This window comes from Cydia splendana, chromosome 14 (genome assembly GCF_910591565.1).
Source record: "Cydia splendana chromosome 14, ilCydSple1.2, whole genome shotgun sequence".
Lineage (NCBI taxonomy): Eukaryota > Metazoa > Arthropoda > Insecta > Lepidoptera > Tortricidae > Cydia > Cydia splendana.
This window is the reverse complement of record NC_085973.1, coordinates 19,344,215-19,356,200: the sequence shown is the minus strand read 5'-3', so window position 1 is coordinate 19,356,200 and position 11,986 is coordinate 19,344,215. Positions and strand designations below refer to the sequence as shown.

At 39.9% G+C, this 11,986-nt stretch overlaps 2 protein-coding genes across 3 annotated transcripts; both read right to left on the bottom strand.

Moving 5' to 3' along the window:
- Nucleotides 1-345: 345 nt before the first annotated feature.
- LOC134796679 (mitochondrial import inner membrane translocase subunit TIM44) lies at nt 346-4,999 on the bottom strand. Its single transcript, XM_063768829.1, has 7 exons — nt 4,837-4,999; nt 4,657-4,752; nt 3,977-4,286; nt 3,665-3,771; nt 2,460-2,549; nt 2,001-2,123; nt 346-1,522 (listed from the first exon to the last, which is right to left on the bottom strand). The coding sequence occupies exons 1-7, from the start codon at nt 4,837-4,839 to the stop codon at nt 935-937; spliced, it is 1,317 nt and encodes a 438-aa protein (XP_063624899.1). The 5' UTR covers nt 4,840-4,999; the 3' UTR covers nt 346-934.
- Nucleotides 5,000-6,180: 1,181 nt separating this feature from the next.
- LOC134796678 (uncharacterized) lies at nt 6,181-11,251 on the bottom strand. Of its 2 annotated transcripts, XM_063768827.1 has the most exons (4): nt 9,759-11,251; nt 9,260-9,325; nt 8,432-8,556; nt 6,181-6,414 (listed from the first exon to the last, which is right to left on the bottom strand). In XM_063768827.1, exons 1-4 carry the CDS (start codon nt 11,098-11,100, stop codon nt 6,388-6,390), a joined length of 1,560 nt encoding a protein of 519 aa, XP_063624897.1. In that variant the 5' UTR covers nt 11,101-11,251; the 3' UTR covers nt 6,181-6,387. The 2 variants fall into 2 exon arrangements, with proteins under 2 accessions (XP_063624897.1, XP_063624898.1); XM_063768828.1 differs by lacking the exons at nt 8,432-8,556; nt 9,260-9,325 and having other exon boundaries at nt 9,759-11,248.
- Between the last annotated feature and the right edge of the window lie 735 nt (nt 11,252-11,986).

Genomic DNA, 11,986 nt, shown 5'->3' with positions numbered 1-11,986 from the left:
CAGGGTTTTAATTTTAAACTAATTAACACAAAAGTTATGGCCTGAAAACCAGTTTTTTAGTCTATAATTAGATGCCAACTATCTCGAACTGAAGTAAATATGGGATACTATATTGCTTAAAGCCGTAGCTATTAATATAATAAGCTACAAAAAACATTAGAAAACTAAGGGATACAGATCGAAGGTCATTGGCGTGGGGTAGCCCCTTAAGATAATATTAGCCATGATTGGACGCGGTAGATGGCGTTAAAATCGTGTTAGCATAAACTCAAGTCTAAGACTCTTATAAAGTCTAAGTCTGATTATGAGATATTGATAAACTACAAAACAATGATCAACAATTAATCAATTGAAAATAAAACAATTTATTAAATTAACAATAAACATAAAAAATAAACTAAAGGTAATTACAAAATAAACATAAATTATTAAACAAAACTCGCCGGACCCTTTGCCTTGCTTTTTAACGCAAGATTAACCACGTTGAGATAAAACACTTTACCAACATGGTCTCGCTCATTTTCAACTCTATTCAAGGATTTTATTTATAGAAAATCGTAATTTTTATTTATGTCTGATTTTCATGTTATTTTTACCTTTAAATGAAGCCGAATTAAGTACTTTGATAGCTAAGGCCGGCGTAAAATTAAATAACAAAATGACAAGTGACGGGTGTGGTCGAACAAAAATCTATTTCACTTCTGTGTAAAAAATTCTAACCAGTGGTTATTCGAATTTCATTAAAACTGGTCTATCACTTCGATAGAGACGTCACTTCATTGAATATAAAATATCATAATTCTTGGATCCTAATCTTTATGTTTACATTTATCTAAATAAATGGCATTAGATTTCATTAGTTCCATTGGATTCAGGATAGGACAGGCACTGAAAGATGTCGATCGTTCAACGATTTAATCAGCTATTTCTTAATCTATATCAACTGTTCTACGCTGTTGGCGGAGAGCTCTAGGAGCCTCCAAGCGGCCTTCGGGTTCAACTCCTGAGGGTCCCGACACAGGACCCAGACATAGTTGACTCGCATGACTTTATCAGGGTCGCCTTCAATGACATTATTTTTGGCATCCCGGACACACATTATTTGCTGGGACTGGAAGGTGATGACTAGAACGGGCCCCTGGTCCATCATTTTGCCCATAACGAGTTCAATTTGCTCGATATCGAGTATTTTGGAGTCGAGTCTGTATCCGAGCTGCTTGCACTGTTTGATGGGTGTCGCTAGGATGTTAAATACTCCTTCATAGCACCAATCCTTGAGTATATCTAGATCACCTCTGACCATGGCTTCGAGTATGTTCGGGATGATATCGTTGGCGCAGTCGTCGAGGAACTTCTGCGAGGTGAAGGTGGGGTCGATCTTGCAGATCTCGGTGAGGGTCTTGGAGAGCTCCGTCTTCTCGAACATGTTGCCGAACAGGCTGCCCATCTTCTCGGTGACGAAACGCGCGCCGCGGACCACTGGGTTGTCGGATTCTTCGTATTTTATTTTCCAATCTAAGACCTGTAAACATAATGGGTTATCTATTTAATAGGCAATTAGGTCAACCACGTCTTACAAGGCAGTGGGCGGGAGTTTTTATAGTTCTTCCGTAAGATCACAAAATGTACAAAGTAAAAAATTTTACTTTGAAAACGCGCAGACTGATGAAATACTTATGCGAAAACTCTAATATAAAACCAAGTAGATTATCAAATTAAAATTTCTAGTACCTTTTTAGGTACAAATAAATGTTCCTTAAAAACTATTTCTTTGAAAAATAAAACAACTCAAACAATTAAACTTTTGCTTAAAATTCTTACGTAATAAATATTAATCAGGGGGTAGGAGGTGAGCAAGTCGGAGAACGGTCTTCTCTTGAAAGTTTAAAGGTGGTACTCATTGGGCCGGATTCACCGCGGGCGACAGTTCATTCCACAGTTGAGCTGTGCGAGACAATACGGTTGTTCTAGTTGCCATTACGCGTGAAAGAGACACGCACCTTGTTGACATACTGGTTGTTGTTCTTGAATTCCTCCCACTGCTGGTAGAACTTGGAGTCCTTGTGGAGCTCCACGCCCACCGTCTCCGTGTCGGGGGCGAACGTGCGGAAGTCCTCGGCGATCTGAATATAAAAAGCTACTTTTAGACACACCACTTTAATGAATCAAGTTTTTCTAGTCACTCGTTGCCACGGTTACGTTCCCCCGAGTCACTCTTAAAATTATTGTTTTATAGTATTTAAATTATTGCCCCTCGCTGACGGGACAGAATAACAACAAAAAAGTTTATCGGTAGAGCGGGCAAATTGCATCGGGCCCTTTAATTTAACCGAGAGGCCGTAAGCGGTCATTAATTTGCTCCAATTAGATGAATATGGCACAAATCTCAGTTAGTATAGCTACGCGAGTCCTGGCTGGAGTCAGCAGCAGGACGAGCTACTGCGCGGGCGTGCACGCACCTGCACGCGCTTGCGCAGCGCCGCCGGCGCGCAGTACACGCGGCCCTCCAGCCCGCGCGGCGCCATCTCGCTCCGCACCACCTCCGTCGCCTGAGGGAAACAAACATTATTCTATTTCATTCTATTAATACATATTACGCAAAAAATCTTACACAAATTGACCCACAGGCCGATTCAAACGTACACCGGTATCGGAATGATGTTATTAAATTATCGTGCATTTCACTCATACTCGTGGTTGAAGGTGAACGGAGCACATAATCAGGAGCAATGAGAAATGGAGCGAGAGACGATCACACCTCAAAAACATAAAAAAACCGGCCAAGTGCGAGTCGGACTCGCGCACGAAGGATACCGTACCATTACGCAAAAAGCGGCAAAAAAATCACGTTTGTTGTATGGGAGCCCCACTTAAATATTTATTTTATTATGTTTTTAGTATGTTATAGCGGCAACGGAAATGTATACATCATCTGTGAAAATGTCAACTGCCTAACTATCACGGTTCATGACATGAGATACAGCATGGTGACAGACAAACAGAAGGACAGCGGAGTCTTAGTAATAGGGTCCCTAAACCGTAAAACAAGTCTACTCACAACTGAAATGACTTGCTGTCTTTTAAGTCCATTCTTGTAAAACTCAAATCCTTTATTTAACATCTAGCCGCCCTACAAAACGGTCTCCCATTCCATTATATTTTGAATGTTTATTTTTTGACAAATTAAAATTGCAATTATTCTGGCAAATGTTGAATTGTAGGCAGGTAGAAGATAACACTAGAGTAACACTACTTTTATGATCTATTCATTAAAAATTCTTGTACACTTAAAGTTACAAAGGATGGGCAACAATGCCCTTGGGGGATTAGGAATATCTATATAGGTAGACTAAAATGTGTTAAATAATAAATAATAATATTTTCATCACACTCGCTCAGTAAATGTGGAATTGCACGCAGGTTCAGCGGGAGTTATAGAAAAAGCGTTCTCCCTAGGCAGTTATGAAGTTTCTAGTGCCATAATTAACAGTTTTTGTCTTTATACTTAATTTTTGTATCGCAGTGTGATGAAAAACATTATGTGTAACTCGGGGCGTAATAATCTTGCAAACTCGAGTCTATAAATCGCTCCTTTGACTCAGATTTAACTTACTCTCGTTTGCAATATTCAACTTACGCCCCATGTTGCACAATGTACTATAACCTGTGATATGGTTCTGAATGCTGAAGTCTGACCAAGCTTGGAGCTCCTGTCAGCTATGCTCTCCGCTGCATCTTTGGCTGTTTTAGAAATGTCTTCCGTGAATTTGCCTAAAAGCAACAAAAATATATTAAGTAACAGGTTTTATTGTTAATCTCACTACAGTAATAATTTAATAGCCAGGTACAGCCACCATCAGATATATCAGAGCGGCCGAGGTGCAAAAAAATTTGTGAACACGCACTCTAACGCATACCATGAAGGCATATTTGAATTTGTGTTTATTTTGTGAAATAAGTCCATCTCCACCCTCACCAGCCTTTTTTGCAATCTCAGTCTTGCCAGCTTCCTCCAAAACATGCTCCATCTTATCCTTGATCCCTCCAAGAGAGTCCTTCAGGAACTCTGAACTCTTGGAAGCCTCCGACTCCACCGCGTGGAACTTTGCCCGCGCCGCCTGCAGTGCATCTGAGTTCTCCAGCTTCTGTGCTTCCTCTCGGAACTTCTTGATGTTGTCTTTCATTTCCTTGTTCTTGGCGATATCCTCTTTGATGTTTTCGATGATGGAGGAGAAGAAACCTTTTCGTGCTGAGTAGTGCCGGCATTCTTGGAAGTTGTTGTGGCTCTGGAAGTAGTATAGCTTTTCATAACACAAGCTCTTTACACATACATTTTGCCGATAGCTTTAAGCTTTAACAACCAGATTTTAGATAAGAAAATAGACAAATTAAAATGTTTATTACAATATTAATATCTATCATGTTTAAAAAGGTAAGGGATAACGGACCGGATTTGTAGTCTTGGCTGTCCTAGGCCCCAGACCCTGTAGTAAGCACTAGCTGGCCCTCTTATGAGAGGAATATAGCACCCATCATTTAGAAAGCACCTAATATCTGGCCGCTCTAGGTCGGGGCCTACTGGGCCTTAGGGCAAATCCGCCACTGATATAATAATATTTATTATTATAGTTGGAGTTTGGTAGTGAATTATTTTACCTGATCGGTTTTGATAGCAAATGCGCTTGTCTTGATGTTAGTCGGTAGCGCTGTTTTCCACCGTGCTGGACTGAATAGCAACTGTCTGTATGCGTGCTGAAATACATTAGAACACCCGTAAATTCACAAGGACACTACTACATAACCTAAAAAGGGTCTCTTAAAAACGTTGAACATTACCATTTTCTCACAGCACGATTAAGTATCACTGTACACGGATTAAATTATACTAGTTTGATTTGTGTTAATACTATTGTATTATAAAAAAACTATTTTTACGACGACATTGAAGAAGATTCATTCATAATCCGTGCAAACTTCTGTCAAAAAGACCACAGACAATATTGATTGACAGTTAATAGATTTATTGAAGCTTCCACAGACGTTACAACAAATGACATGAGATTTAGATATATAGTTTGTCAAAGGACTGTCTCATTTCAATCATAGCCAGAGAGAATCATACTATTTTTGTGTTACACTAGCACTAGCACTCAAAAGAAAAGGATGAGTACTTAGTTATAGTTATCCTGGTTCTTACTGACTGACAAATTGGTCTGACCAACTATAGTTTGACCAGAGACTGTCTCATCTCAAACATAGAAAGATAGAATAGAATCATACTGTCTTTGTGTTATAGCCATAACACACTACCTCACCGCACCGCGACTTTAGCAGTGTGTTACGGCTTTTATGTTGGTACTAGTATATATATATATAGATGGTCAAGCAAATCTTGTCAGTAGAAAAAGGCGCGAAATTCAAATTTTCTATAGGACGATATCCTTTCGCGCCTACATTTTTCAAATTTACCGCCTTTTTCTACTGACAAGATCTGCTTGACCCACTTTATATATAATTATATTGTACAATATACTCTATTATACACTTATGACTAAAACAAGGGATGAGTATAGTTTTAGTTTGTATCAAGACAAATTATTAAAACTTTTATCAATTCCCGGTTTTCCATTTCTACTTTTGAAAGAATTTTCAAGTGTCTTACTATTAAAACTACTACTTTTTATCGTCTTTGTTTTCTTGTATGTGTGTGACAATAAATAATTCTTATCCTTATTATTATTATTCTTAAAAGGGTAAATTAACAAAAGGGTAAATTAATGTCTCCCACGGAGCCATTACCCAGGACTCAGGAGGGGGTCTCATAAAGTTATAATTCATAAAATATTGTATGAATCTTTGGAATCTGTTCAGAATTATCTCGTCCTTGTCAACGCCATAAAAATTATCTAGAGATAATTATAGGACATATTTTTGAGTAAGTTGTATGCACCCATCCATATTTTTACACTTGACTGTCCATGGGACTTGAGTCAATGGTCGCTCATTGGTCGCTCCACAGTCAAGTGCGTCCTGGCTATTAGGTATATATGGGACATCAAGATAAAAACGATAGTTCTATGAGACTGCAAAAAACTATAGCAGGACTCAAAGGAACATTGCTGTCGTTGCATATCTCCATGGCAATATCCTAAATTACACCACTGATCAATTAAAACAACATTTAATTTAGATATAAATTTATATCAATCATCTTATTTACATGTACACTAAAATAAATACTAGCTTATACGACTTATATCACACAGTGACTGGTTCAGTCTTTTTTGACGGCCTCCACGACGGGACTCGCCTCGGCCTCCGGGACTACGGGGGCCTCTGGAACCGCGGGGGCCTCGACCGGCTTCTCGGCCTCGACGGGAGTTCCCTTCACCCCGTTGTCGACGATATTATGGTCTGTTGAAAAAGGGAAATTTAGAAAGGGCTCTGGAACTCCGACCATGATTGGTAGTTAATATTTTGCGCAACAAAGTTCTATATTCTAGAAAGAAATTGCCGCGTTTCTTCCAAGCTCATCTTTCATTAGCCAGACTCTACAGTAACCGATTGAAAGAATATAATCGGAGGGTGGATGGTTTTTGTTGCGCAAAACATTAATCAATCACTGTATGTGGATTGTAATAAATTCTGTGGGATTAATAAACACAAAGTTAAAACCTTTAAATTTTAGGACATAGACAGTGGACACACAGTGTTAAAGCGACATCATTGCATGATTCTATATTATTATAACAGGCGTTACCACTTTAGTTAAAATTTGCGTCAACTCGAAAAGAACAGCGTTTAAAAAATCATAAAAGTTCCTCCTCGTCATTAGGCAGGTAGGTACCTACTGTAAGGTACATAAGTAATTTTAAATCGTTAAATATTTATCAACATTATTTTAAAAATTATTTTAATTAAAAAAAATCGAATTTTTGAGCACATTGAAACGGTATTCATCCAATGCTACTTAAGTAGGTATATATTGTTTATCAATAGTAGAGTAAGAAATTTTGCACATTTACGTTCCTTGACAAATGTATTGTATTGTATGACGCACAAAAGCGTCGTACTTAAATGAAATGACAAGTTTAATACGAACACTTCAAGTTAACTGTGGTTGTTTTCTCTTTCGACCGACTTTGACTGCGATTGTTTCTTTCTAAGCTGAAAGTAGCCATTGTTTTCATAGATAGGTATTTTATTACTATGACATTTCTAAAACCAGGCGGCTTATTAGCACGGTCGCGTTTTTATCCCTTGTCACCATGCCTGTCACGTTCTAACAAGTATGTAAGTGCGAAAGGGACGCGCATAGTGATAGTCGATAAAAATGGAACCGTGCTGAGCCCGCAGCATTTAGGCCTTTTTACATTAAATTTTAACGTTAGATGTTTTGTTTGTAATGGGAAATATATACATATTTATAGGTATGTACTTAAATGTGTAGAACACAAAATGTTTACAATGTGATTGCTTACCAATTAATGAGAACTACACTAACTATTCATTCACTAACGATTAATTTAGTAACAACACACACAATAATGTTAGACAATTGATACGTAAAAAACAAAGACACCAAAAGCTGACAGCCTAAAAAGCACAAAACAACAAAATAAACACAACTCTAAAACAACAAAATAAATACAAAGTTAGCCTTATCCCTTTCACTCTCAAATTAAGTATATATATTTTTTTATTTTTTATTTATTTATTTGAAAACATAATATACAGCATTACAGTCGAGACCAAATCACTGTACACATCAGATTACAGAATACATAATGTATATAAATGAACAGCTTAAATTAAAGGATTCTATACAAACTTTACCGATATCGCATGCGATTTTTAATACCCTTGATCGATCGGCAATGTATCGAAAATCGCATGCAATTATCCGGTGAATTTTGCACAGCCCTTAAAATAGAGAGGTAAAAAGGGCATGACCTTGATTTGGAACTGAATTATTTTCTGCTCCCCTTCAAAGTAAACATGGACAACGTCGGACACAGCAACACCCGACCACTACGACACACAAAGCTGCACGCTGCACATTACCTACAGAACCCTGTTAGGTATACTCGTAAAGATTGGGACTAAGTAATGGTTAGTCTAATAAAAAGGTGCATCGGGGTAATTTAGAAAACGGTTTTTTTTTAAATCACTAATATCAGAAAATGCTTCTAGTTTAGTCGATATTTGTTATTTACAATTTACAACACTCTTGACTGACCACCAATGACTGAAGGCTTACGATTTAGATAACAGATAAGACAGATACTTAAATTCCATTCTTTAGCAGGATACCGATTCAGTTTTAACACCTTGTTACGGTTTTGATTTCAACTTGTTACGGTTTAGGTCGTATCAAAACCATTTCAAAAGCACACAAATTGTTAGAGTCCAGGTACCGGTCACGATGTACCTCGATGTTGCTACCAATCGTGTTGATAGCGCTGTTGACCGCCGTCGAGATGGTGGTCGCGGTCCCGTTGATCGTGGCGCCTATGGACCCTATCAGACCGGTTACGAACGCCTGCCAGGCGGCCACTATGGGTCATAACGGTATGTGTGAGTGTGGACCTAGTGTGCGATGTTGCATCTAGCTTGCTAACACATTTACTTTGCACAAATTCGAATAGATAAAACAAAGGGATTCACAAATAAATGCCCTTACCGGGATTTGAACCCAGGACCTTTCAGCATCGCAATAAAATTATTATAGCGGCTAAGCTACGGAAGCCGAAATAAGATGTACAAAATTTTGATTTTTGAGCGAGTGTACGCAATAAGAATTGAGTTCAGGTACAGGTTCAGGTAGGTAGGTTATGTTTAATTAATTACATAAACTTCAATAAACATAGAGCCAAGAGAGAGCAAATGAAAAGTTAGGGTCTGAAAATACTAATCATTACTTATTATATTTTTTTATTTTATTTTATTGCATAAAATACAAAAAAAAATACAAATGGCGGACTTAATGCCTAGCGGCATTCTATACCAGTCAACCATATCAATATAAAAAGTAAAAGTAACCTATTTATACTTCGTATGGGACATGTCCATAATACGAAGACATGAGACATATTTATCGGTACAGCATATTTCAGCTTAGATTTCGAATCTAAGTGAAACGTGCACACAAAACGTTTCCATTATCTTGAGCGAACTAATCATTATTAAGCTCAAGAGAATATAGCTAGGCGTATATGAGAAGCCTGAATATTAAGAGATCGATGATAGTGGTACGTACCGTCCGATGGTCTGTGTGGCTTGTGTCCGTGACCATAGTACGGGAAGAACCCCGCCTTCACGTCGCCTTTTAGGGGAAGAAGATAAACCATTCAACATTAGATAAACAAACTTACATAAACTAGACTTGAAGCTGAAACATTGCTGCGAAAATAGGGCCCGCTGAACGGCGTGACATTAATTTTGTTTACTTACACAAACAGAGTTTTTGCAAATCAACCGCATACCTAAGCCGTCATATTCAATACTTAGACGATAAACTGATGAAATATACCTATCACATACGAAAGAAAGAAAGAAAAAGTGACAATACCCTCTGGTGGCGGAGGCCGGAGGGGCGGAAAACACAAATCAAAATATTTAATAATATAATTAGATTTCAAAGTTACTTAGATATAAAATATTGTTGCGTAGTTGTTTATATTATGTGCCTATTTTTTATGTGAAGGTGTAGTTATTTGAGGAATTGTGAGCTGTGTACGGTGATATAGGATGCCTACCTTTCTCTTCCGTTGTCCCTTCTCTAGGCTTCTCAGGGTTATTGATGGTGTGCTGAATTTTCTGGACGGCGCCAGCGATGCCCTGGACGATGGGGTTCCTCTGGATGATCTGCTGGATGGGGCCCTGGGAGGCGGGGGCGGGGGCAGCCGCGGGTGCTTCGTCAGGCTTCTTCTGTTGCTGGTCGGCCGGGTTCGCAGGGTCGGCCGGGACGACGTTGCTTCCTTCGCTGTTTGTGGTTTGCGCCGGTTTGCCAGGCTCATTGGTTTGCGGTTTCGGTTGGATAAAGTTGACAAAATTCTGTAGTAGGGGCACGTTTTGAATCACTTGTGCGAATGGCCCGGTCTGGCCGGCCGGCTGCTCGTCGCTCTGAGCGCCCTGCGGCCTGCCCTGGAAGATACCTTGGATCTGATTCTGGATTGCTTGGAACACTGTCGGCTTCGACGTGGAGGCGGAGGTCTCATCGGACTGCACACCGGAGGCCCCGGACGAGTTATTGCTCGCCTGCCCGATTATATTCTGGATCTGGTTCGTGACGTTACTGAAACCATTCGTCACAGAAGACCAGAAACCCGTCACAAAGCCGGGGAATTGTATCCCAGGTATCCCAGAGGGCTTGACGGTGGTGGTGCTGGCGTCGTCACGGGTCTGCTTCAACACGGCCAGGTTCCGCACTCCGTTGTTCAAATCTTGAACTCCGGTTTCAAACTTCTCTTCCAGAACTTTCAAGCCAGACTGTACTTTCTCAATTTCCACTTTCTTTTCTGAATCGGCCTTGTCTTGATTCCAGTAGCTCTGAATAGTAGAGTTCACCTTCTCGATGTTTTCCATAAATGTGTCTTGCAAGTCTTTAATGCTGTCTTTAAGTGAGATATCCGGTTTGTTATCGAGGAGCCATTCGCCAATGCATTCGCTGACGTCTTTGAAGCGTTGGTTGAAGGCTTCCTGGGAGTCTTTGATCATCTGTTTGATGGTAGCGACGGGAGCCGAATCATCCTCGTAATGCTCCGGATTCTGGGTCTCATGTTCCTGTCGCTGGGGTTCGCCGGGGTGTTTCAGATCTATTTCGACCCTCTTGACGATATCCTCACTGTCCTTTACTACAGGTGCGACATCTTCGACTACAACTTTAACGGGTATCGGGTCGGCTTTCTTTAAGAGCTGGTTGTCGATATCCTTAATGGTGTTCGCTTGGTCGATCGGTTCCTCGGGGGCTTTTTGCGCTTCTGTGTCGAGGACGTCTTTGATAGGGTCTCCTAGTTTTTTCTCCGATGTGGCGATGGAGGCAAGGTGCGCGGGCGCAAGCAGCGCGGCGAGGGCGAGTACAAGCACTAGAGGACGCATGGCTGCGGGGCGCGGACTGCCGGCGGCGGCCGGCAACAGGCCTTTATACGACACCTAACGGTCCCATGTTTACTCGCCGGTCGACCGACCTGTCCCCGCCGTGCCCGCCGCTTACCGAGCGCGAGCGACCATTTGTCATTACAAACAGTGGCTTCGAGGTCCATGACAACTAAGAGTAATGTGAGATCACGCACGCTTGGTCTTGGTAAGACGATCGCTCGCACCGGTCGATGTGGGATCGGAATGGCGGCCCTTCCACTTGTGTATCCCGTATTGCTGTTGATACTGTAAATCAGCGTAATCTCGTCAGGAATATTTGAATAATAAAGTAATTAGCTTTATTGACTATTTCGGCGCATATGTAATTAAATAGGCTGTTCTCAAAGATCATTGTATTCTATGCATCTGTTGGTTGTATATTTGGTTAAGTTTGGCAAACATCACAAGTATAAATTTAAAAAAAGTAGATGACTATAGGAAGTTGGCTAGATAATATCCCTTAAATTAAAAGGGGTTCAATTAAGGAATACTATTGTTTACTAAAAGCCCAATAAATAGAAGTAATAGAAGTTTAATATTATTAAAAAACTTATTACTACAAAGCAAGAAGCACATCAGAGGGTCTACCGCGAACACCGAAGTTTGCCAATTTCGGGCATCTTTCTCTTTTACTCCTGCCTACCAATTAAGGCGTAATTAGAGTGATAGAGATAGTTGCTCGAAGTCCATAGTCTAATTATGTACACAAACTTTTAAACGGCCATAGGTGTACTTTATTACAAGCTTTTATTTAACTTGCAATGTATTTAATTTACGTAATGTTCGGGTCAATCCTTGCAAGTTAAATTAGACCCGTTTCTCATTATTCGATTCACACACAAACGAT

Bases quoted from the DNA above. Each gene is read 5' to 3' on its own strand.
- LOC134796679 (XM_063768829.1), bottom strand. The intron at 3,772-3,976 runs GTGAGGGTGGAG...TGTTGCTTTTAG, and splicing joins TGAGATTGCAAAAAAGGCTG to GCAAATTCACGGAAGACATT. The intron at 2,124-2,459 runs GTGCGTGCACGC...TTTTATATTCAG, and splicing joins CGCTGCGCAAGCGCGTGCAG to ATCGCCGAGGACTTCCGCAC.
- LOC134796678 (XM_063768827.1), bottom strand. From the start codon at position 11,100: ATGCGTCCTCTAGTGCTTGTACTCGCCCTCGCCGCGCTGCTTGCGCCC. The intron at 8,557-9,259 runs GTACGTACCACT...TATGACCCATAG, and splicing joins GCCACACAGACCATCGGACG to TGGCCGCCTGGCAGGCGTTC. The intron at 6,415-8,431 runs GTACATCGTGAC...CTTTTTCAACAG, and splicing joins CGATTGGTAGCAACATCGAG to ACCATAATATCGTCGACAAC.